This window comes from Lynx rufus, unplaced genomic scaffold (genome assembly GCF_022079265.1).
Source record: "Lynx rufus isolate CCGP_SWC_20201006 ecotype Redwood Valley unplaced genomic scaffold, mLynRuf1.p SCAF_1, whole genome shotgun sequence".
Classification (NCBI taxonomy): Eukaryota; Metazoa; Chordata; class Mammalia; order Carnivora; family Felidae; genus Lynx; species Lynx rufus.
This window is the reverse complement of record NW_025814823.1, coordinates 174,555,079-174,577,450: the sequence shown is the minus strand read 5'-3', so window position 1 is coordinate 174,577,450 and position 22,372 is coordinate 174,555,079. Positions and strand designations below refer to the sequence as shown.

Below are 22,372 nucleotides of genomic sequence, written 5' to 3'. Positions count from 1 at the left end.
TGAGGTTTTTGGTGAGACTGCATCTCTGTCTCTCCTACCTGTCTTGATGTGGCCCTTCTATGCCTTGTTGTGGACAGAAATGTGCCGCTACATTTCCATCCTTTGTCAGCAGGAGTTGTTCCATGTGCAGCCGTAGACTTGGTGTGTCCATGGGAGAAGGCGATTTCAGGGTCTTCCTACGCCGCCATCTTGGACACCAACTTCCATCTTTATTCCTTTCCCGTAACAGTTTTATTGAGGTATACTTCACATACTGTGCAATTCAGCCATTTCAGTATACAATTCACTGGTTTTTAGTATATTCACGGAGCTGTGCCGCATCACCACAACCAATCATAGAACATTTTCATCACCCCCCGAATGAAACCCTGTAGCCTTTGGCGATCACCTCCCGATCCCAATCCCCTACTGGCCCCCAGCCAAGAAACCACTAATCTATTTTCTATCTCTACAGATTTGCCTATTCTGGACATTTCATACAATGTGTGGTCTTTCGTGCCCTGCTTTTTCATGTAGCATGATGTCTTCCAGGTTCCTTCTGTCTGCCTTTTCTTCCTTCCTTCCTTTCTTCCTTTCTGTTTTGTGTTTTCTTTTCTTCCCTCTGTTTCTTCCTTCTACCCCTCCTGCATCCATGGTCCCATTCACTAAAGCGCTTGGGCTTTATGGAAGCTTTTGGCCATTTATAGCCCTTGTTTGGGGAGCTCCAGGCATGAAGCTGTATCATGGACCCCTAGACTCCCCTTGTCCCTGCCACCTGCCCAGAACACCCGTTCCCAGGCCTGCAGTGCTCATGCTTCAGCACAGCTGCAGGAGAGCAGACAGGCTACAGCAAGAAATTAATCCTTTTCATCTTCTGTCTCTTCTGAGCATTTGGGGAATGAGATTCCTTTCTACCCCCAGAGAGGAAGTTAGGGGAAGGAGAGCAGAGAGAGAGAGAGAGAGAGGAGGTGGGAAGCCTTTTACAGCCTTAAAAGTCAAGGAGAATAAATAGTGACTTCCCAGGAGTCACTTGAAAGGTAGAGAACTCCTCATTTCACTCCCTGGGAATTGTGCCTTTGAAGCCAGCTAGAAGCCCCAGCTTGTGCCCAGGCCATCCCCCCTCCCTCCCTCTGGCTTCATGCAGACCCCTGCCCCTGCTTGTTCCCCACCTTCGCTATCCACTCCTTCTGCAGCAGATCTGATGGGACATGCTTTGGGGCTGCCTTCCCAGGGGCTGTGATGAGGAGGGAAGGGGAACTGTGCATTTGGGGCCACTGCTAGTAGCTTTCTCCCCATAAGAAGAGGGTGAACACTCCAGGTGAACAAATGAGTGAAGGTCCCCTCTCCAGGGGATCCAGCCCCAGGGCATACAGCTTGGCAAACAGGAGGAGGCCTGGGTTTCAGCCCTGACGCCCTTGCGCAGGGACAAGGGAAGCTCTGCGGACTTTCCAGGCTCCCTGGGAAATTGCATGGCATCAGGCAGGAGTCAGCAAATCTTATCTGCAAAGAGCCAGATAGTAGATAGTTTGGGCTTTGCAACCCGTATGTTCTTTGTCGCAACTACTCAACTCTGCTCTTTCGATGTGAAAGCAGCCACAGACAATACGTAAATGAATGGGGATGGCTGTGTTCCAATAAAACTTTATTATGGATGCGGAAATTCGAATTCCATATCATTTTCACGAGTCCTGAAATGTTATTCTTCTATTGATTCCCCCCTATCACCACCACCACCACCATTTCAACAAAAATAGGTTGGTAGGCTGGATTTGGCCTGCAGGCGATTTGGCCTGCTGCCAACCCTTGGTGTAGGGGAAAGAAATGGGTGTCAGTTCCAGCCCCAGCACTTGCTGGGCTCTGTGACTCCGGGCCCATGGCCTGCTCTCTCTGAGCTTCAGCTTGCTCATCTGCACAACAGGGATGAAAATGTCTCCCTGTGGGGATAGCAATAAGGCTCAGCATCAATTTATACAAAGCACCTAGCATAGAGTAGATGCTTAGTAAGTGGTAGCCTGCCTTCCTTCCTTCCTTCCTTCCTTCCTTCCTTCCTCTCTTTCACCCCTCTACAAAGGAGCAGCTGGAAAGTTCAAGGCAGGCTTTGTGGATTCATATCGCAGCTGTGCCACTGAATTGTTCAAATCAGGCCCTGACCCCTGAGCCTCATATCTCTCCTCCGAAAATGGGGGGCTTGGATCAGTCTCAAGGGACCATTTCAACCCTCATTATATATAAATGCTTAACAAGGGAGAGATTTTATGCCAAACCCCCAGTGTGTTTGTGTCAAGAATCTTCTGGCAAGGGCAGCGAAGAGCATGTTTTTCATACTAATGAATCATTCTGAGTTACGGAGGCAAATTCAGGAAAACGTGTCCTTGTCACGACCCAAGCTGTGAGTGCAGGTAGGGGTGCAGAGCAGGTGCACGGCGGGGCTGCCGAAAGAACCCCAGCCTGGCAGATGGGGGGATCTGGATTTCTCATCGCCTCTGCCACTGACTGGCTGTGTGGCCGTGAGAAGATCGCATCCCTCTCTGAGCCCCAGTTTCCTCATCTGTTAAAGAGAGCTAAGATTTCTGCCAGCTGCCACTGCTCCTACAGAAACAGCAGTGGGTCACAGGCTTCTCAGCTTTGGGGTGTTCATTAAACCCGTAGGGGCTGTGTGTGGCAGCGTTGGGGGACAGGAGTAGGGTAATGCCTGAGACCCACTGTGCATTTCAGGGTGTCCACAGCCCCTGAGTCTCTCCTGGGGTTTGTGGACCACTTACTCTCTGCCCAGAGGTAGAAAGGAGGGGACAGGGGAGTTTGTCCCAACTGGCAAAAAGTAGCAAAAAGTGGTTCTACAAAGCCTCGGTGGGTCCGCTTCTCTGTACGGATTGTGCAGGAGGTTGCAGGGTGGAGGGAGGGTCACAGGCTTGGGCATCACAGGCCCGTGGATGAGACTCCGGTCTTCCTCATTCCGGGACTGAACACGTGCCATTGTGACCCAGGGATGGACATTTGGGATGGGCGGCAAGGCAGTCCCAATGCCCAGAGGGTTCAGGGAACTTCCACACTGATTTTGGAAACACAGTATCTATAAATACTTAATCATTGTTGAAAGGGAACATTCAAATGGAAAGTCAAAGAGAAACCCCATTTCTGTCGCCGTCTTATGCAATCCCTGAAATCATGGCTCTCTCCTCCCTTCAGGCTTTTCCTGAGCCAACGTGGCTTTAATATCCTGGCAACAAGAGGTGACACACTTTGAGTTCCTCAGCAGGCCACATGTCTCCTGTTTTGGGGGCTGCTAAGTCTTACTGATTCATTCGTCCACTCTTCCTTTACCAAGGGCCCAGAGGGAGGTGATGTCTCAGAACGTCTCAGCTGACTCCTGAAGGACAGTTGGAATTTTCTAAGCTGAGGAGCAGAGGTGCCATTCTGGGCAAAGGGACAGCGTGGGGAGAGGGGTGCGCTCGTGGGCAATGCGATGCCGTGTAGTGCTGTGGTCTGCTGAGAGAGCTCTGAGGGCTGATCTCCCCGTTGTGCTGGCTAGTTGATCTTGAGCAAGTCCTCCCCTCTCTAGGACTCTGTCCCCATCTGAAAAGTGAGGCTGGTCCGTACAGCACCAATGTCCCAGGCTGGAGAAAGGAGCAGGGCTGTTAGTGCCCTGTGCCCGCCCAGCTGTAAGATTCTTTGTTGCATTCCGCCCTGGGTGCCCTTGGACCATTTCGTGGAAGCTGGAGAAACGCATGCTTTCCAGGTCCGAGAGCTCAGTCACTTCCAGCTGTAAACGTGGTGACTTTGGAAGTTGAACCAACTCAATACGAGATCGTCTCCACTCTCCTCCCCCGCCCCCAACCATCTCCTTCCCACCAGGGTAAGCGAAGTTCCCCAGGCTGTCTGACCCCCACAGCACCCTCTGGACCGCGATAGACCTGTCCTGCCAGGTTCCCTCCATGGTGTTTGCACCATGGTCGGGCCCAGGGGACACCGCTGACCTACTCCTGGGCTCTATCTGGCACTGCCGAAGACCAACCACATTCTCTCAGGGGCTTTGGCCTCTGCTGCAGGTTCCCAGCCCCCTGGACCTCTCCCAGCAGGCAGGCCTCAAAGCCCAGTCATGTGCTGGGGCTCACCGTAGGTCCAGGAGATCTGGGGGACCCCCTGCACCCCCCATGGGAGCAGAGGAATTGGGGTGCAAGGGATCCCTCCCTTGTCCTGGCTTCCAGCTGGGAGTAGGGCACAAGCCCCTGTGCGTTCAGACCCCCACACTCATCCTTCAGTGACCCCCACCTCGCCTCCAGTCACCCCAGTGACCCCAAGGGAGGGCGGCAGGGGCAGGGCCTACTCTCCCACCTAACTCTAGGCTCCTGGCCCAGTCCCCAGCGGGTTCCTCCTCTCTGGGTGGTGGGGGACTGCTCTCATGGGCTCTTGAACGCCAAACACCCTAAGACTTTCTCACTGCTGTTTCTGTCTGGGGCCTAAGGAATCATCTGTGCCCTCGCCGGCCTGGATGGTGGTGGGGGGGGGCAGCAATGGCAATGGGGACTAGCAAGAGGGAGAAGCGCCTGGCACGTTGACCTGCCCTCAACAACTAACTCCTGGTGATGGTCATCAGTCACCGCCACGGCTCTGGGAGTGGTTGAGTCTGGTGGAGTCGGGGTGCCTGGAAGCTTCTGACCTTGGGCAGTTTACCTAGCCTCTCCTTGCCTCAGTTTGTTTGTCTGCAAATGGGGGCGTTTTAAGTACCAACTTAAAAAAAATCGTCAGGATTAAAGGAGAGAATAAATATGAAGGCCTGAGAACAGTGCCTGGCATGTGGGGGTATCTCTCAGTGGACACCGGCCCATGGCAGTTTGCTTGCGGGGGGAGGGGTGCATGAAGGGCCTCATCACTGACTGAAATGTTTCCCTACGTACTTTGCTGTTGTATCCACTTTTTTTTTTTGCTATTATAAGCAACCCTGTGATGAACATCTCCACGCAGAGGATATTTTGTGTCTCTCAGATTATTTCCCTAGAAACTGAATTTCTGGGAAGAGCATTACTGGTAGAAGGGGAGGGAGATTTTAAGCCTTTTGTTACACTGTGCACGGTTGTTTTTTAGACAGGCTGTTGGCCTCCCTGCCGGCCGCCAGCCACATCTGAAGGTATCACTTCCTCAAAGCCACATAAGGGAAGCATCTTGGAAGGGCTGTAAGGGGGGGCTGGCCAGGGCAGGACATAGATGCAAGGAGAAGGGGCCAGAGGGGGCGGAGGGGACAGGGAAGAGGGGAGAAGAGTCTTTGAAAGGGCTGGGAAGGAGCCGTCAGAGAGAGGAGGCCCTGTCACACGTCCAGGTCCTGAGCCATTCAGAGCAAACAAGTCTCAAACCGAAGAGACCAGCATGGTGATGCAGGGAGCTCGGTCCACGATGCAGCACCTGACCACACCTGACCTTGGGCAAATGCCAGGCCTGCCTGAGCCTCAGTCCCCCCATCTGCAAAATGGGCATGCCACTTCGCCTGCCTCACAAAAGTAGGGCAGAACGAGTGATAGGAAATGACTTTGATAATTGACTCAGGGGCCCTGGGTTCTTCCGACATAAGCACCCACTGGTGCAAGAGGGCAGGGGCTCTGGAACCTTCTTCAGTTTTACAAAACGTTCTGTAGTCTCAAGGAGAGGCTTGGGCAAGCATGCCAGTTTCGTGGGGGTTACTGGAGGGTTTGAGCAACAGGGCGGGGGAAGCACAAGGCTGGGACCAGGGTGGAACGGAGTGTGACCCAGATCGACGGAGGATGCCCGGCCTCCCCGAGAGCCACGTTGTGTATTGGAAGGGGGCAGAGTGGGCAGGGCGTCTCCAGCTTTACAGCTGGGCCACACTGGGCTCCCTCAAGGCTCTGCCACTTGCTTGCTGGGAATCGCTGAGCAACTGACTAAAGTTCTCGGGGCCCAGACTTCCTCGTCTGTCAGAGATAATAAATTAACGACTATATCCTATGTGTCATGTAGGTGCTGGAGAGTTCAGGGTTAAGTGCCCAACCCATGAGCACTTTATTATTCGGCGGTCCGAGTACAGCCGCAGGATGTGGATAACGTGGAGGCACAGGAGGGGTTGAGTGAAACTAGGGCCCCCCACGCCTTCAGTTTTTCAAGCAACAAGCCCAGCATGCTGTAACACCCAGCTCTACTTACTGGCTGTGTGACCTCGGGCAGGTTTCCTAACCTCTCTGTGCCTTAGTTTTCTCCTCCATCGACGGGGAGAGTAATAGCACTTACCCCATGGGGTTGGTGTGTGGATTAAATGAACTCATACTTATAAATGCTGAGAGCCAGAGTGGGGGGGTCGCTCCGGGGATGGCGGCTATCACTTGTTTTCTCTCAGGGCTCAGAGCACAGGCTTTGGACCAAGCAGACATGGCAAGAACCCCATTCCTCCACCCACACGCTGTGTGGCCTTGGTCAGGTCACTTAATTCCATGAAGGGCTGCTCCCCTCATCTGCAAAGATGTGGGTGGTGCCCACCTGGCAGGCCAGGCACACGGTAAATGCTCAACATGACTGGTGACCGAGAGTCTTAGAACACCCCTGAACACTGTGCAGCCCCACGCCCTGCAGCCTCCCCGTGGTGGGCACACGGGACAAAGGGTCATGCTCCTTCCCCATGCCTGGCACTCACTCGGGTGCCATCTCACTGACCCACATAGTTGTAAAATCATGGAGAAGGGCCAGGGCAGGCCACGAGCTGAGACTGTCCATCGGTGGGCTCCTGACCCCTCCCCCCCGCCCCCCCCCACATCCTGCAACTTCCAGCACCTGCCAGGTCCCATGCAGACCCGCCCACCGCGCCCATCATGTTCTGGCTATAGGATCCCGTGCCGTCTCCTCTCCCGGGGCTACATCCCGGGGCTCCTCCTTCGCCGGATGAACTAGGCACCCCTGCTCTCAGAACACAGCCCTCAGCTCAGGCTGCCTCCTCTGCCCAAAGAGACCTCCCCCCCTCCCCACATCCCCTTTCAGTTCCCACCCATCGCCCCAGGCCCAGCTCAGATGCCACCTGCTCCACGTCGCTTCCCCTGAGGCCCGGAGCCAGGAATGGTTCTGTGCCGCACAGTCTTGCCCATGCACGCCCGGACACACTCAGGCCCTGGCATGCGCTCACACACCCACACGGCTGTGTGTGTCCACACACCAACCCTCACCCGTGAGTCACTTGAGACCAGTGGCCCCACCCTTAACCGTCTCCACATCTCTCATACTAGCTCATTCTATCAAATTCATTCGGTCTGGTCTTCCAGAAGGAGCGTGCCCCAGTGGGAAGGGGGTGCAGGTGGGAGACAACGGCCGTTGTTTCATATTTGAGTTTTGCTATGGGGTGACCTAGGGGCATCGCTGAGATGCCCAGAGCCTCAGTTTTCTGGTCTGTGAAATGGGACACCAGTGCTTGCCTCATAGTGCCAGTGGTTAACTAGAAAAAGGATGCAAAACTGCCCAGTCAGGACCTAGCACATGAGCACTGAGTAAATGCTAGTTCTTGTGAATCACTTATTCACTCGCCAGTACAACTCATGATACTTGCTCTGTGGCAGGCCCCTTGGGGACTGCTAGAGTCGCAGCCAACCCCTCCGTCATTGAGTTCCCAGAGCAGTCCCAGGCTGTGACGCTCCAGCACTCAGGGATGCATGTCCTGTGAGGTCCCTAATCAAGATCCCTTTTAGGAGCCTAAAGCTTTTGGACCGTCACCATCTATTTCCCTTGTCATGGGGAGAAAATTTAAAGGGCCCAATGGTTTATGACTGTTACCTCTTTATATCAACTGAGTCCCAGGGAGTTCCGGGAAGCCTCTCACCTTGTCTGGCATGAAGGTGAACCGAGCGTGTGAGCGAAACTCCTGCAGGAAGCCTCTGTCCAGTTTGCTGTTGGCATTGGCTGCTGAAGGACAGAAAGACCTCTCCACCGTCCCTTCAAAGCAGATGCTGGTGTAGGCAAATTCTCCGTGTTTGCTTCCAGAAAATTATGAGAAGGGCGTGAAAAATTAGTTTCTTTCATGAGCAGAGAGGCCTGAAGTTCGGTCATTTCGGCCTATCAGGCACTATCAATTTGTGGCCGGAACACAGGTATAGGAAGATAATACTCTGATTGGTGTCTGGGCGTCATGGTGTCCCCAAATTGCCACCTCATAGCTTACTTCAGAGCAACCCGAAATTGGGTCTGGCCTGGAGGGGGGGGTCACCCCTCATTATGACAGAAGCTTGAGGCAGGGGAGAGACCTCTGGTGGGTTGTGGCTGGCTCTGAGGATGTGAGAGAGCCTCTTCCCCTTTCTAATCTCCACTTGCATTTCCTCATAGAGGAGAAAGGACTTCCGGTGACCCAGTTCCCAGGATGTAGGTGAAACTGACACGGGCAGTGGTTGGTTCTGCCGTGTTGTTGGGAACCAGAGAGCAAGGACCTGGGTTCAGACGTGAGCCCAGACCCTCAACACACAGTCCCCCGACCGCTGGTTCTCGGTGACCCTAAGGTACAAAGCAGCCAATGGCTGGGCCCGTTGCGGGAGACAAGGGAGGGGGAAGGGGGGCCTTCCTCTCCCAGCCCTTTCGCTGGAATTGTCCCCAGGAGAAGGCATGGAGTTGACTGCGACCCAACGGCAGGAGAATGAGGAAGTCTCAAACCACACTCAGGACTCCTCGTCCCAAATCTCACACTTTCTCCGGCACATGGCTAGCCTCAGAGGTGCTGGCTGAAACGGCCGGCGTCCCTCGCTGCCCTTCCCGGCGTTCCTGCCCACGAGGCTCTTCCAGGCTAGCCGCAGAGAGGTAGATATGGAAATAAAGCCGGCGTGGGCTACCTCACACAGCAGAGGCACTGCCAGAATGGCAGGGGAAGTGCTTCTGTTTCTGCCAATCTGTGAATTGGGGAAGTCGGAACATGGGAGAATCACTGTCGAAACTGACATTTATTGGGTTTTTCCTTTTCACACACATGGCTGAACGCCTACGATAAACTTGGGACAGTGGGATGCAGACTAGAGGTCCGGTTGCCTGGCTTTAGTCTGGGAAATAGACAGGGAAACTGATAGTTAACCCAAGGAGGTCAGGGCCTCAGCAGAGGGGCTCCAGGAGCTGGGGCAGATTTCGGCGATCCCGGGAAGCCTCAGAGACAGCTTCCCGCAGGAGGTGATGCCTGAACAGAACCTTGAAACAGAAGTAGAAGTTGAACGGCAAGAAGAGAAAGGCATTTCAAGCAACGGGACGTGTGCAAAGACACAGGTAGAAGTAATAGCAGAGGGATGCGTGCACGTGGTGGTTCTGTGTGATAATTTGTACTATAAGCAATAGAAGGTTATAGCAAAGGGCACTGACAGTCATTAACGGTATGTCCTGTGAGGTTGCTCTTATCAACTTATTTCACAGATGAGAAAACCCAGGTTCAGGGAGGACCTGGGCAAGGCTTCCTCTACAGAGCGTGGCGCTGAAATGAGATCCAGACTGTGGGTGGCTGAATATATTGTAACACCCTCCGTATGAAAAGAGGGGATTCAGATTCAGATTCAAATTCAGATTCTAGGAATATTACTAGGACACTGTTGACCACCAGCAGTAGAATCCCAGTTAAAAGAGGCTGGGATTGGTGGAGGTGGGGAACCGGCTCATATAACTGCAGAGAACAAGAGTAGCTTCAAGGATGGCTGGCTCCCAATGCACACACGTCGTCAGAAATTCATCCTTCTCCCCCTTTCAACTCAGTTCCACCCTGTGTTAACTTCAGCCTCGGTCAGAGTCTCCCTGGGGTGCCGCCAGCAGCTCCGAGGTCACATCTTACCACCTTGGCAGGTCCAGTGGGAAATGTGTCCTTTCCTATGGTTCCAACTTTTGCAACCAAAAAGTTACAGGCCTACGTTTTGTTGGCTGGGGGAGGGGGTCACGTGTCTACCTCTGCACCCAGGCCTGGAGTCAGGGCGAAGAGTAAGAGGTCAACCCCCTCCCTCATGTGGGCAAAGAGTGAGGAAGGCTGGATCCCAAAGAGAAGGGGACTCGATGATAGGAAAAGGTGAAAACGACAACTGCTTACCATAGGCACTTACTGTGTGGACACTGCGTTACGTGCCCTCAAGAACCCCCATTTACACCCTAGCTTCAAGGGTTAGGGCTCAGGGCGGGACGGGCCATGGGACTATGGAGGGGGTCAGGAAATACTAACCCTACCAGTCTCTCTGGACTCTGTAACCTAGTACGGTCTACACAATATTGAAATTTGGCTGAATGTCTCATCCCAACTTACAGCTGGCATGGATGGCAAACTAAGGAGCGGAGGAGGGCTCCACGCCACTAGCCTTTATTATGTTAAATATGCATCTTAAAATTATTTTATAAGAGGCTAGAGATTCCACAAGATAAGAAAGAAAGAGAATGAGGCGAGAAAAGGCAATTTAAAGCAAAGCAAGAGGGGCGCCTGGGTGGCTCGGTCGGTTAAGCGTCCGACTTCAACTCAGGTCACGATCTCACGGTCCGTGAGTTCGAGCCCCGCGTCGGGCTCTGGGCTGACGGCTTGGAGCCTGGAGCCTGCTTCCGATTCTGTGTCTCCCTCCCTCTCTGCCCCTCCCCCGTTCATGCTCTGTCTCTCTCTGTCTCAAAAATAAATAAACGTTAAAAAAAATTTAAAGCAAAGCGAGAAAACACAGGAAAGGTTAGAGGTGGGGCAAATATAAAACACAAAATCACATTGAAGAAATCAGTCAAGGTGTATCAGTAATCATGATACGTGTAGATGGAATAAACTGACCACTTAAGAAAAATAAAGGCTGTCCGATTTGTTTTTTTTTTAACCTAAACAAATGTTTTTTTTGCAAGAAATAGACTTAAGGAAACAAAAATGTAGAAAGTATAAGGAAAGAAAAATACAATATGCTAGGCAAATACTAACCAAAAGAAATCTGGGTAGCTATATTAATATCAGACAAAGTGAATTTTAAGCAAAATATATTACTAAAGATAAATATGGTCACCATATTTTGAAAAAGATTCTATTTACTGGAATGATAGTAATTCTCAACTCGTACATACCCAATAAACTAGCTTCAAAAATACGTAAAGTAAAATTTACAGAACTACAAAGATTAATCACAAACATCATAAGTAAGCAATAAGAGTATGGGGGGTATTATTTTAGAAATTTTAGATGTTACAGAGATTAAGAAGGATAATAAGAGTGCTGTAATCCATTCTATGCCCTAAACAACAGAAAACTCAGATATAGGGAATTTTATCTCGCAAAATAGAACTTGCCAGAACTGACTTGGAATTAAAGAGAAAACTGGAATGGTCCTGTAACCATTCAAAATAAATAAAATGAATGAAACACCAGTAATATTTGGTTTTCAAAGGAGTTCTGCCAAGTACTCCAAGAACAAATCATTCCAATTCTGCACAGATCCTATCAGAGGAGAGAAAAAGGGAAACTCTCTTATTCATTTGATGAGGCCATTATAGTATAAATTCAAAAGCAAGTATGAGAAGGACATGACTGAAAAAAAATGGAAACAATTCAGATGTGCATCAACAGGGGAATGGACAAATAAATTGGAGTACAATGTAATGAACTACTTTACAACAGTGGCAATGAACTGCAGGGACATGCATCAACACAGTTTCAATTAACTGAAAAAAAATATGGCATTAAACAGTAACAACAAAAGGTAGCTACAGAAAAACAATCATAAGACATGATTTCATTTATATAAAAGGGAAATACTAAATTTTAAATACTTTCGATTTGTAGTTTTAATCTTTGTTTTTTTCTGTTTTTTTTTTTTTTTACAAGCGGTGACATGTTTTCAGTCCAGAGTAAATTATAGTTATTACATAAGTTTATGCTTCTTACCTAAGTGATAATGATTGAGATGTATGCTGAGAGATTGTGTATGCCCAAAACCACTACATGCATTAAATAACCAAAATTTTAGCATCTGCAACTGTGTATTAAGCGATAAATAAGCCAGTATTTTTTTCAAGCCTTTTAAATGCACTCAAAACGTCAAGTAGGTGGCAGGTCTTTCCAGGCATGTGAAACTTACGTTTGCGGTTCCAAAATATCGTAAAAGTTGTTTTGTTTACAGCCGTAAAGGGTTTAGAGCACTGCTGTGATCATAAAGTCTAGAAGGTTGGTTGTGTTTAGTTATAAAATGTTGTAGAAGGTTGTTTTGCTGACCATATTGGAAATAGTCTACCTCAACTAATGCTCTGTGTTGTCGTATTAGACAAAAGTGTTTCGGTTGCAAGCGATAGTAATTCAGTTGGATAGCCCTTGACTTACCTTCGTTTCACGTGCTCCCAGCTTCTCTGCCTCATAAGAAAGATACAGTAGTCGTGGAAAGGACTCTCTTTCTCCCAGTTTGAGTTATGGACTCACCTCTCAAGCAGTCACTGTTGCCACGTGGATAGCTCAATCCAAAGGCATCCCCTAGGGGATGGGGCCCAGTGATTGCACTCCCACCCGGACCACATGCTGTGGGGAGTGGATGGTTCCCAAAGGAAGGCGTGTGGGGCAGATAAATCACATTTGTCCACTCAAGTTTTATTTCAAGATGATTGTCATCTGTGAACAGCCTTGTGGGAGCTAAATCTGGATTGTCCCCGTTTGGAAAATGACAATACTGCTGAATTAATTATTATTTCATGAAAAGAAAAAAGCTGTAATTTACAGCCTCCCCCCCCCCACCCGACCCAAAAAGTAAAATGCAGGCAGAACACTGCAATATGTTTTTTAGGGATACGTAAATATTTGCTGAAACAAGTCAGTTCCTGGTAAATTCTGTTTCGTAACCTGAGAGGTGGTTATACTGGTATCCATTTTCGTATTCTTTTATATTCTTTAAATGATGCATTTTTGTTTTTTATGTAGTCTCTTTGGGTGTATAATGTATTTCATTTAAAAATATTTAATGACAGAACAGACAGGTAACAAAAAGATATGGCTGAGTAGAGGAGTTATTTGAGATGTTTATTTTCTTTGTTTTGTTCGTCTCTCCGGCCTGAATTTTTTACCAGGATCATGTGATATTTCCATAATAATATTATTTTAAGTGATGTGGAAGCTCGTTTGAAGGGAGGTAGTTCTTTCGTAGCCACAGCTAGCTTTTCTTTGATAATTTCAGTGAAAATCGGTTTATCAGAGCTGCGTCTGGAATGTTAATCCAAGGGTAGATACCTGCCTGCTTGGTCAAATATGTACACTGGCTGGCATGGAGGACTGGAGCCTCGGAGGTGCCAGGGGTATGACCTTGAGGTCCAGGCGAGGGCAGGTGTTCTGGGGAGAGAAGGGCTGGCCAGACCTACAGAGAGAGTTTGGGCCACTCGAGGACTCTAGCAGTGGCTAAGCTGGAGCGTACCTACACACCTAGGAAAGCTAGGGGGTCGGCGGCCACTGTCATCTGTGTCTTACAAAGCCAGGCATCCAAACCCACAACCCCCATCTAACAGATTCTAAAGGCGAGCTCGGTGCTCTTTGCTCTCTTTATGTAGAAGGGAGGAGCAGGGAGTTTGATTCCTCTGGCAGCCAGATTACCTTAACAGATGATGGCAGGAGCTGAGGCCCCGTGTGAGTTTCACAGGACACCCCCAGGAACTGCAGTGGGTCTCAGGACCAAGCGATGCGTGGCTCCCAGCTTGAAACCGACAAGGAAAGTTACCACTCCAGCCTAGGCAGGGAAGCCAGAAAGTAGGAGGCATTGGTAGCTTTAGACAGAGCTATTTTGTCCTGCCCTGGAGCTACAGAGACCCCAGACAGAGTCTCTAAGGTCACCATGCACTACTTAGCTTCTCCTGTGTTTGCACTGAGGGTCAGCTGGAATGTGTCGGGGACGAGGAACCGCACTCCCCAAACCGCAGCTGCTTGCGCATTCCCTTCCCCATCCAGTCCAGCCCATAGTCTTCTCCCACCTGCATGATAACACACTTTGCGCTGAAATTTATTTACGAGGAAACTTGATATTGTCACCATAAACAGAAATGTACTATCACTTGTGGAAAACACAAAGAACTCGTGAACATAGATACAATGACACAAAACAAGGTCTGATCAAAGTTTGACCAGACCCAATCGCCTGACGAAAGCTCAGAGCCTGCCACCTGTTCTCGGTCATAAAGGGAGATCTGCAGGTGTTGGGTAGGTCTCCAGGCACTGAAAACAGGGGCGCCACACTGAGCCTTTCCCTCTGACTTCATGAAGCTTGAAATAAAAGTGATGAGGGAATTCTGACTCCCTGAAAGTAGCTAAAGAGAAAAGCAGGTCTGCCATCCACACTGTAGCAGGCAACAGGGCCAAGGAAATTTGTATGCCCAGAAGTGAGGGAAATCCTCTTATTCCTCAAAATGTATGCCAAATGCTTTGTTAAAAACTTTCCTACCAAGCTTTGGGCTAACTCAGTCTTCAGCGATCTAGTCTTTGATCAGATTGACTCAACAGAGATTAACGGAGGAACTACTATATGCCAGCCATAATTGTCGGGGCAAGTGCCTTGCCTTTAGGGAGCACACTTTCTAATGGACAGATGTGTTCGCAACTGATTTTAAGGCAAGGCTGAATAAATCTGTGTGTCTTCTTCTCCCAGCCTTCCCCCGAACTCCTGCAAGGCGTGCTGTAGATTGTTCGGGAACCATTTCATCTAGAGTCAGAAACAGCAAACATTACCTGGGCTCCTATTGTGAGCCAGACAATGTGTGGGATACCTTCGTACATATTGTGTGACACTTAATCCTGCCAAAAATTGGAAAGGTGGTTATTTTTTCCTCCGTTTGGGGTTCAGAGGAGTTCAGGGGCACACAGAGCATGTTAGAAGCAGACTTGAGATCGGAAAGCACGTCTCCTGGATGCTCTCTCCTTTGTGGGTTGAGGGAAGTCCCGGCTGCACGTGGGCAGCCCTGGTGGCAAAGGAAGGGCTCCCACCCCATCCCACCCCACCCTTCCCAAGGCCAGCTTAGAGGAAGCAAAGGCCAGAGGCTAGGTCCTGGGCCCACTGGCCTTGCTCCATGGTCACCTCAGCCCTGACCTGTGCTTGTGTCTCCTCAGGAAGCCAGCGCTATCCTGCACTGTGTGCTCCAGCAACCTTCTAAGCTGCTGCAAGAGTCTGTGGGGGCTTAGGTTCCTCCAGAGACACGTGAGAGGCCCCTCAGAGGAGCAGCCAGGCGAGCCACTGTCCGAGGAGCCACTGAGGACACCACCCCAGGAAGCGGTGAGGACTCTGCCCTCCGAGGCTGTCTAGACCCAGCCCAGGACACAGAAGATACTGCTTCTGGTCACCAAGATTTGACTCCTGGAGCCATTAAGGACCCAGAAGCCCCCAGAGCCACCGAAGATGCGCCCTAGCCCGAGTCTAGGGAGTCCCAGAGCACGCAGCGGGGTGCCGGGGTCCTTGGGTCTAGTGTGGTGCGGCCTGTCCTGTGCCGGGCATTCTCAGCAGATGCTCAGAACTCTCCTGGGTCTGGGTCCGCTGAATCCCATGGGTTCAGAGCTCACGTTGGTGCTGGCCCTGAGTCACGAGCAGAGATGGCTGGACGTTGGAGGTGCGTGCACAGGTGTGTGCATGGATTTGTACGTGCAGGAACGCGCAGGCCCTCTGAGCACAGCAGACGGCGTTGCCATAAAGAGTTAGTCTCTCACTCCCTCATGGGTTCTGTAGGATGAAGGAGAGGAAAGGAGAGGGAAGGGAAGAGAAGAGAAAGGAAAGGAAGGAAATTAGCCTTTAATGAGCACCTTCTGTGTGCCGGGTACTTCATCTACATGAGTTCACATAATCCTTATAACATGTGGTAAGAATCACCAACCTACATGACAGAGTAGAAACTGAGGCTCAGAGAAGACCGGGGCCTGCCTCAGGGTACTCAGCTAGTATGTGTTCCCGGCTCATAGGAGGCACTCGAAAAATAGCTGTGCAGGGAATTAGCAAGTGGGAGCATGGGTAAAAAGCCCGGCTTCAAGCCCAGGCTCTTGCCATGACCTTGCACTGCTTCTCAGGAGAGAGATCAAGGTATTTCCTTGACTCAGCCTACCTGCCTCTTAGCGAGGCTCAGAGCCGGAGCCTAGGGGATCCCTTCATGCTGCAGTACTAACCCTCTCTGGTGCTTTTCATCAAGAAGTGGTGTGGAGCGGAGCGAGCATTCGAACATTCGGGGCAGGTCCGGGGTGGGCAGTGGTGGTTAGTGCGCCGGAGTCCTAGAGGGAGAGGTGGCCTTGCCGGGTGGGGGGAGTTGGCCCCACAGCGCCCTCTGCTGGATACGTAACCTTGGGTGCGTCAGTAGCGATCTTTCTGGCCATCTCTTGACTCCTCTGTCCAAGGGGGTAAGATGGCCTATTTACAGGGTTGTTGATGAGACCCAAGGCAGTGAGGGTGATGACAGCCTGGAGAAATGAGGGTGTGCGTGGACCCTCACTGCTAACCACTGCCCCTCCCTGAGCCCACTCCTTCCTTGGTTCCAAGACCCCCTCGTGGCGTCCCCCTCCCTGCACACCTATGCCTTCTCAGCCCTCTTGCGACTCACTGTCCTCTCCCCGGCTGTCCGGTGTGCCTGTCCCAAGGGCTTTCTCTTCTCACTGCGATTTCTCTCCCTCTGTGACCTCGTCTGCGCCCTCTTAACCGAAGTTACCAGGAGGCTTCCCTGTGAGGAAATGACTCACAGATTTGTACCTGGACCCCAAGCTTCCTCTGGGAGCTTTCCAGCCACGACTGTGGCTTTCCAGCCACGACCTCCAACCTGGGTGTTTCAAAGGCACCTCGCTTTTAGCATGTCCACAACCACACTCTAGACCTTTTCGCTGCACCTGCTCCTCTCCGGGTTCCCGGTCTCAGACAGACGTCTGCCACTGGCTTTAGAGCCCGAGCCACTGGCCAAGGAGGTCAGCCTTGGCACCTCCCTTTCTAGCTCCTCTTGCTCAGTTTTCTTGAGCCCTAGTTCCACATGTCCCCACCTTCTGCTTGATTCTCTGCACCTGCCCTGTCCCCACTCGGCCCCACTGCCATCCCTCGGTCAGGACAATTGAGACAGCTTCCTGACAGCTCTCCATGTTCCCTGCTGGCCTTCCTCCAGCCTGCCTCCCCACCCAACAGCCACAACGCGCTGTGCAAAACACTAATATGGTCACGTCGCGCATGCAAGAAACCATCTTTCTCATGGCCCACCAGCCCTGCATGGTCAGCCCTGACCTGTCCCTCCAGCCTCCTCCTGCCATGGTCCCCTCTGTCGCTTCACCCCAACCCCACTGGCTTCTCTCTTTTGTTTGTTTATTTTATTGCTCTTTGCAGCTACTAGGCCATGCACAAGGCTGTTTCCATGACGTGAGACCATGAGATCTCAGCTGAAATATCACTTCTTGAGGAAGTCTTCCTTGACCCACCCTATTAGGTCAGGCCTCCCCCACATACCCCAGAACTCTCCTCAGAAGCCATTGATTGTTTGTAATTTACAGTCATCTGTGTGGTTCTCTGTCCATCTCCCCCACGCAGGAGGTCATGGGCCCTGCCTATTTCTTTGGACCTTTGTATGTCTAGTCCCTAGAAGAGCGTTTGGCACATAGCAGGGGCTTTAAGCAGTTTATCTGCCAGCATACTTGAAGGCATGATTTGCCCCAGTGGCCCTCAGAGATGCTCAATTTCTTGGCTGGATTCCATCTGAAAGCCCCAGAATCCCTTCCTCAAGTTTTCTTGGGGGTCTAAGGCAGGTGGGTCTCTAAGTCATGGCCAAGCAGTTGGAGGCATAAGACTGGCCTGGCTGATCACGGTCTCAGCTGGTCAGGGCTCCAACCCATCGTGCCCACACACCACCTGCCACTGCAGGGGCCTCCTTCGGGTCTGTCTCTGAGCTGCCGCCACCCTTCTGGAGGCTTCCTAGAGCCTCTGCTGGCTGCAGAAGTGGGGCACATGCTGTCTAGAGGAGGAGTGTCTGCGGTGGGTCCCCAGATCCATGTTCTGTGTTGCGACCATGTTCCAATAAAGCTATCGAAACAGATGCTGCCTCGCGGTTTTATTTTTTCACTTCCTGGTGAGGAATACTCCCCAGACTTCATCGTACGGCGTGTCTTGATTTAGAAAAAGAGTTATGAGAAAACACTGCAGTAAAAGCCAACTTGGAAGCTACCTTAAAAAGTAAAAGAGTCCTCAGGGAACAAGGTTTCATCATAGGACACCATGCTGGCAATGAAGGACAGGCTGGTCGGAAGGATCAGGCCTTTGTCCCGCTTGCCCTGTGAGCGAGGTACGTGGTAGGCTCTTGATAAGGGTTTATAAAAGGGAGTATTTCTGAAATTGCCAGCTTCCGAGACGCCTTTGTGAAGTAGGAGAAGAGGAGATCTTTAAAATGGAAAACGAGGGGTGCCTGGGTGGCGCAGTCGGTTAAGCGTCCGACTTCAGCCAGGTCACGATCTCGCGGTCCGTGAGTTCGAGCCCCGCGTCGGGCTCTGGGCTGATGGCTCAGAGCCTGGAGCCTGTTTCCGATTCTGTGTCTCCCTCTCTCTCTGCCCCTCCCCCATTCATGCTCTGTCTCTCTCTGTCCCAAAAATAAATAAACGTTGAAAAAAAAATTTTTTTTTAAATGGAAAACGTGTCCGTCAAGGAAGTCTGCAGTAGAGTAGGCACAGGCAAGGGACCACCAGGTCAAGAAGAAGTTCACGGAGTTTGTGCCAGGAGTGAGTCCCAAAGGCACCGATGAGAGGGTTTGGAAAGTGAAAGGGGGAGCTGACCAGAGTCGAGGTCACCGTTTGAGGACAGGGGTGAGCAGTGTCCCCTGGGAGGGAAGGGAAGAGGCCAGAGGAGGCTGTGGAATCCTGAACGTGGGGCCTTGCAGAGAAGGCCCAGAGGCGCGCGCCTTGTCGAATGTCCCTGGAGGCAGAGAAGGGATTCCGTGTCAGCTCAGCCAAAGCTCACGGGAAGTGATTGGCTCAGAATGGGTTGTTATGTGGGTTTTCTCAGGGGAGAAAAGACCAAGATGTGCTAAGGGGGATTGGGAAAGATGAGAGTGGCAAATGGAGCCAATAGATGGTGTTAAGCAGTTTGTGTAGATGGAAGAAGATGACAGGGACGTGTCCCCCGAACTGTACTAGTGGGTGTGACGAATAGTGGGGCACTGCATAGGCAACCGGCCAGGGCTGGAAGCCTGGGAATCGCAATTTCCAGCATCCTAATCCAACCAGCTTAGGTTCCACCCATAGGGAGCTGGAGAGAAGCTAAACCATTATTGCTAACTAGGCAAAGAGGTGGGGGGCGGCGGGAGGAAAAGGAGATCAGGGCATCTGGAAGGGCTGACCACGGGGAGGCCCCCCAAGGCGGCTGCATTGGGCACAGGAGTCATGGCATGGCTTGGAAGGGTCTTCATCAAGAGAGGCTAAAACGATGCCGTGTGTGTTATGGAAAGATCAGACTCGAGCTGAGGGAGCAGCCCCTGCCAGTGAGGACGGACTGTAGCATTTTATGAGGATCTATCACAGGCTCTACTGCAGGCCATAGACTCCATGCTGGGAGCCCAAAGGAACAGACCTTCCCCACCCTCCAGGGAGACTGGCTTGAACCTAAAATCACCAAGGAACCATGGAAGGAATGGGACACGGGGGCCAGTGCCGGGATGACCAAGGCCTGGTGGAAGGTGCAGAGAGCGGGGTGTGGGGAGGACATGGCCGCGGCAGCCGTGACCTTCTGAAGGGATGCGCTCCTGGGGCACGTGGGCCGGGCTGTGCTTAAACGCAGGTTAGAAGCGCGGTGGGTGGGAGGGGGGAGCGCTCAGAGCCGAGACTGTGGGAATCCATTTGGAATCCCATCTCGGCTGCATAGCCAGCGGTTCACCTTTGCTGACCCGACTGCAGCTGGAGCTTTGGGGGAGAATTTACCATCTTCGCTGTCCATCTGAGAGAGCTCTTTCCAGGCCACCCAAGCAGGAAATAATGGCCAAGGACACATACCTCCCAGAATTCCAAGCTTTCCAGGGACAATTCAGGAGCCTTCCGTGGTCACTAACAATCTGAAGAGTGGCTGGGAGAAGCTTCCTTTCACCCAGCTGGTAGCTCTAAGGGGTTCATAATCTGTTAGTTTTGGAGGTCACTGCAGGTGTCCGTGCCACATCCCCAACCTCCCCACTCAGGGTCACACAGCACAACGTGCCTCTCATGCCCTGAGATGCCGCTGTGCAAGCCTGGCTGGACCACAGCCCTCATTGCTGGGGCATTACCGGGGCTCTCATGTGCCCAGTGGTCCTGGCAGGATTCCCGAGGAAATAGTGTCCCAGAGGGACCTGCAGGCTCTGTGTGGCTCCCAGACGACCCTATCATCTTTCAACTGACATTTATGAGTCCCTTCTTGTGCCCAGACACTATGTCAGCCCCTCCACAGACGCCAGCTCATTTCTTCCACCAGTCAGCCCTGCCAGGTAGAGATTCACATCCCCACCAGCTGGGGCCTGAAGAGGGACACAAAGTGAGCAGTTAAAAACCCAAGTAAGTGACACAGCTGAGGCTCCAACCCAGACCCGCTTGTCTTCAAAATTGTAACATTCCAGAGAAACCCAGAGTCCCTTTGACCACCCTTCTCCCTCCTTCCCCCTAGCAATTCTCCCTGATGCAACCTCTGCTACCCAGTCTGCTGCATGGTGTTTTGTTCAGTTTTGTTTGCTTTAACATAAACGCCATACTCCGCCGTAGGAGCTGAATTCAGCAATGTGTCTCCAAGGGTCAACCACATTAGCCCATAAAGAGCTCCTTCATTGTTGCTAACTACCAGAGGGTGTTCTGTGGTGTCCCCCTAGCCATGAACATTTGAGTCATTTCTAATTTTTAGCTGTTTAAACAATACCATGATGATCGTCTGACAACATTTCCTTGTGCACATATGCAAGTGAGTTTTGGTGGTGGTGGTGGTGGTATGGGGGGTGGGGAGGCGTGCATGTGTGTTTAACATACCTCCATGTGTAATTCTGGAAATGGACTCTACGTGTGGCCCAATAGCCCTTCAGAGAGGCACAGATCATCCAAGCTCCCACCAATGACCCTGGGGGGGTGGGAGGCCTGTCTCCCTACAGCCCCACCATCCCACCTGTCTTTTTTATCATGCCTTGGCTTCTTCCATCCCCTAGAAGTTAGAATATTCCCCCTAGAGATGCCCTACCTCCGGTGAGTGCAGGACAGGACATTTAACTAGAAGAAAGCTCACCCCAGGCTTTCCATGAGTGCTACCAAGTCTTACCTTCCTCTGGGTCCCCAGGGAGGAAGCCAGCCTGCCCAAGTCACATAGGTGGTGTGAAAGACGGTATTCGCTCACAATGGCCAAAGTATACAATGCAGCACTTTTTGCACATCCACTAAGTTGTGCAACCGTCACCACTGTCTGAATCCAGAACATTTTCGTCATCCCCAAAAGAAACTTCATTGGCGGTCTCTCCCCGACACCTTGACAACCACCGGTCTCTTTTTAGTCCCTATGGACTTGCCCGTTCCATACAATTTGTGTGTACGTGTGCGGTCAGAGCAAGCTTGGCATCCACAGTGACACCCAACGCAATTCTAAAACCCAGTCATTCCTGTTGCTTACAAAAAAAAAAAAAAAAGTCTTATATAAAATTAAAACTCTTTACTATGCTCCCCACTAGTTATTGGATTTGGATACTCCCAAAGGCAACCTAAGGAAGGAATAATAACCACCAAAAAATGAGAAATGTTTTGCTGAGTATTTTCAGAACTGACTCGCTGGGACCATAGACGTGAATGAGTGACTTTCTTTCTGTATCTGGTTGTTCTTACGGAAAAATCATTTTTCCCTTGGTTCTACTAAGTGTAGAACAGAGACTGAGAGACATAGATCTGGAGGGGGTGCCAAACTATTTACCTGCCCAGGTACCCATGCATCGACATCCAGCCCTGAGCCCAGCCAGGACTTGCCCCAGAAAACATCTTTTCTATTCTTAAGAAAATGTATCCAAAGCATGGAAATAGGGCTCAAGGTGATGGTGTGTCCTCCGAGTGTCATATTGGAGCGTGGCTAGCAGGCGTGACCAGTATTAGATGATTCTCTAGGGGAAGGGTCCCTTTGCTGACTACTTATTATTGATCAGGGACCAGAGTCTGCAGTCACATGTTAATTTGTACAAGATTGATCGTTGCAAATGATTTTCCTGTGGCCCGGTAGAAATGCAAGTGACTTCTCTTCCGTAGAAAAGATAATGCCAGAGGTTATGGTTTATTGTGCTGTAGGACACTGACCAGTTTTGTGTCTTGGCAGTCTTATTTCAAGGTTCTTCCTTTCCAGGTACAGAGTTGTCTCTCAGATACTTCTTTGTGCTAACTTTACCACCTTGCTTGTTCCCCACCCCTCTGCCGCCCCCGAATGGGTTCAATTAAACTCTGATACGTGTTGACTATACATTTGCATGAGTTGTGTTTTTAATCTTTTGAAAATTCTGCTTTGACAAA

General features: G+C 51.0%; 1 protein-coding gene across 2 annotated transcripts in view; it reads left to right on the top strand.

Moving 5' to 3' along the window:
- Positions 1–17,922, top strand: part of HRH2 (histamine receptor H2) — a 53,571-nt gene extending 35,649 nt beyond the window's left edge. For both annotated transcript variants that reach the window (XM_047090937.1, XM_047090947.1), the window contains exon 3: positions 14,999–17,922. In XM_047090937.1, coding sequence (XP_046946893.1) covers positions 14,999–15,191 — 193 coding nt within the window. In that variant the 3' untranslated portion in view covers positions 15,192–17,922. The remainder of the gene's footprint in view (positions 1–14,998) is intronic.
- Positions 17,923–22,372: the final 4,450 nt, after the last annotated feature.